This window comes from Nanorana parkeri, unplaced genomic scaffold (genome assembly GCF_000935625.1).
Source record: "Nanorana parkeri isolate BGI_ZX_2015 unplaced genomic scaffold, ASM93562v1 scaffold2666, whole genome shotgun sequence".
Taxonomy (NCBI): Eukaryota; Metazoa; Chordata; class Amphibia; order Anura; family Dicroglossidae; genus Nanorana; species Nanorana parkeri.
In genome coordinates this window covers 47,223-50,633 of record NW_017308934.1, presented here as the reverse complement: position 1 = coordinate 50,633, position 3,411 = coordinate 47,223, and the positions used below count along the sequence as shown (strand labels likewise).

The 3,411-nt window shown below is 41.7% G+C and overlaps 1 protein-coding gene across 2 annotated transcripts in view; it reads right to left on the bottom strand.

Annotated features, from left to right (window-relative positions):
- Nucleotides 1-322: 322 nt before the first annotated feature.
- LOC108802115 (zinc finger protein 850-like) overlaps nucleotides 323-3,411 on the bottom strand; it is a 37,104-nt gene continuing 34,015 nt past the window's right edge. Inside the window, exon 2 of one of the 2 annotated variants that reach the window (XM_018574002.1) lies at nucleotides 323-2,023. In XM_018574002.1, coding sequence (XP_018429504.1) covers nucleotides 447-2,023 — 1,577 coding nt within the window. In that variant the 3' untranslated portion in view covers nucleotides 323-446. Of the gene's footprint in view, nucleotides 2,059-3,411 lie in introns of both variants that reach the window. The other variant, XM_018574003.1, reaches the window with a different exon arrangement.

Sequence of the window (3,411 nt, the reverse complement as noted above, 5' to 3'; positions counted from 1 at the left end):
TGTCAGAAAGGCCAAAAGGCAGATGCTCCCATGTAGCAATAAGAGGGCAAGCAGCCTGTGTGTCCGCAGATCCACCACTTTACCACTTGATTCCTGTCCCCCAGGGCAGTAGCCGGACCCCCATACACTTTTTATGGCCAATACTTGCATATAAGCACTCTTAAAAGGGAACAATCGTTTCCAAATGTTCGAGCCCCATTGACTTGCATTGAGTTCGAGTTCGTATTCAAGCTTTTCGGCCGCTCAAATACGAACCGACCTCCGGGGTGTCCTGCCCATCACTATTCTAAAACTGAAGTTGAATTGTGAATCCTCTGGTGTCTGATAAGCTTTGAGCTCATTTTAAAAGCTTTGTCAAAAATCAGAACATTGAAATGGCTTCTCTCCAGTGGGAACCGTCTGCTTAGTTGTAACTTCAATCTAAAAGCTTTGTTACATTCAGAACACTAATATGACTTCTCTCCACTGTGATTCCTCTGGTGTACAATAAGTTGTGTATTCCATGAAAAACATTTGTCACATTCAGAACACTGATATGGCTTCTCTCCAGTGTGAACCCTCTGGTGTCTCATAAGTTTTGTATTCCCTAAAAAACATTTGTCACATTCAGAACACTGATATGGCTTCTCTCCAGTGTGAACCCTCTGGTGTCTCATAAGTTTTGTATTCCCTAAAAAACATTTGTCACATTCAGAACACTGATATGGCTTCTCTCCAGTGTGAACCCTCTGGTGTCTCATAAGTTTTGTATTCCCTAAAAAACATTTGTCACATTCAGAACACTGATATGGCTTCTCTCCAGTGTGAACCCTCTGGTGTCTCATAAGTTTTGTATTCCCTAAAAAACATTTGTCACATTCAGAACACTGATATGGCTTCTCTCCAGTGTGAACCCTCTGGTGTCTCATAAGTTTTGTATTCCCTAAAAAACATTTGTCACATTCAGAACACTGATATGGCTTCTCTCCAGTGTGAACCCTCTGGTGTCTCATAAGTTTTGTATTCCCTAAAAAACATTTGTCACATTCAGAACACTGATATGGCTTCTCTCCAGTGTGAACCCTCTGGTGTCTCATAAGTTTTGTATTCCCTAAAAAACATTTGTCACATTCAGAACACTGATATGGCTTCTCTCCAGTGTGAATCCTCTGGTGTGTGATTAGTAATGTCTTCTCTCTAAAAGATTTGCCACATTCAGAACATGTATATGGCCTCTCTCCAGTGTGAATCCTCTGGTGTCCATTAAGACATGTTTTTGTTTGAAAAGCTTTGCCACATTCAGAACATTCATATGGCCTCTCTCCAGTGTGAATCCACTGGTGTGTGATTAGTTGTGTCTTCTCTCTAAAAGCTTTGCCACATTCAGAACATTCATATGGCTTCTCTCCAGTGTGAATCCTCTGGTGTACATCAAGATTTGCTTTTGTTGTGAAAGCTTTGTCACATTCAGAACACTGATATGGCCTCTCTCCAGTGTGAACCTTCTGGTGTCTATTAAGCTGTGCTTTTGTTGTGAAAGCTTTGTCACATTCAGAACACTGATATGGCCTCTCTCCAGTGTGAACCTTCTGGTGTCTATTAAGCTGTGCTTTTGTTGTGAAAGCTTTGTCACATTCAGAACACTGATATGACTTCTCTCCAGTGTGAACCCTCTGGTGTCTCATAAGTTTTGTATTCCCTAAAAAACATTTGTCACATTGAGAACACTGATATGGCTTCTCTCCAGTGTGAATCCACTGGTGTGTGATTAGTACTATCTTCTCTCTAAAAGATTTGCCACATTCAGAACATTTATATGGCCTCTCTCCAGTGTGAATCCTCTGGTGTACATTAAGATGTGCTTTTGTTGTGAAAGCATTGTCACATTCAGAACACTGATACGGCCTCTCTCCAGTGTGAACCTTCTGGTGTCTATTAAGCTGTGCTTTTGTTGTGAAAGCTTTATCACATTCAGAACACTGATATGGCCTCTCTCCAGTGTGAATCCTCTCGTGTGAAATAAGATGTGACTTCCATATAAAAGCTTTCCCGCATTCAGAACACTGATATGGCTTCTCTACATTCTGAACCTTCTGATGTCTGATGAGCTTTGCCTCCATTGTAAAACTTTCGTCAGATTCCAAACAAGAATTGGCCTCTGAAATGACTTCTCTTGTGTTCAGGTGTTTGACGTCACTGTAAAGCCACTGCGACTTCTAGAACACTGAAATTACTTCTCTTGTCCTCTGATGTTGGATCTTCATCAAGTCCAACCTATATAGAAGAAGAAAAGCCTAAACAGAACACAATGCCCACAATTAACCAATGTTGATCCAGAGGAAGGCAAAAAAAAAAAAACCTATAAAGCATAGGGTTCAATTTGCTCCAACAGGGGGGAAAAATTCCTTCCGGATCACATAAGGCAATCGGATATTCCCTGGATCAACAATCTCTGATGCTTAATATACCTCTAAGAACTCAATATCCAGTAATATTCTGTGCATTTAGGAATATATCCAGATGTTTTTTAAAACAATTAACTGAGCTAGCTAGAACTAGCTCCTGGGGGAGTCTATTCCACATGTCACAGCTCTAACTGTGAAGAATCCTTTCCGTATGCAAAGGTTAAACCTCTTTTCCTCCAGACGCAAAGAGTGCCCCCTTGTCCTTTGCAGGGACCTTAACGTGAATAATTTGGCACCAAGCTCTTCGTATGGGCCATTTATGTATTTATACCCGGTGATCATGTGTCCCCTTATACCTGGCGATCATGTCCCACCCTTATACATGGTGATCATGTCCCCCCTTCATCGCCTCTTCTCCAGAGAGAACAAATTCAGGTCAGCTAATCGTTCCTCATAGCTGAGCTCCTCCATGGCCTCTTATGAGTTTGGTCGTCCTTCGCTGCACTTTCTCCAGTTCCACAACATCCTTTTTGTAAACTGGAGCCCAAAACTGAACTGCATATTCCAGATGAGGTCTTACTAATGCTTTGTACAGGGGCAGATGATGTCCCTGTCTCTGGAGTCCGGAGACCCCGTATAATACAAGAAAGTATTTTGCTTGCTTTAGAAACTGCAGCTTGACATTGCGTGCTGTTATTGAGTCTATGATCTACCAGAACACCCCGATCTTTCTCCACCATTGACTCCCCCAAACATACTCCCCCTAGAGTATAGGACACATGCAGGTTTTTAGTCCCCAAGTGCAGAACTTTACATTTATCAACATTAAACCTCATTTGCCAAATAGTTGCCAATCACACAGAGCATTCAGATCTGCCTGTAAGTTGGAGACACCCTGTAGGGACTGAATTCCACTACATAACTTGTGTCATCTGCAAACACAGAAATAATACTTTTATCCCCAATTCTATGTCATTTATAAATATGTTAAACAGTAAAGGGCCCAACACTGAACCTTGGGGGACAC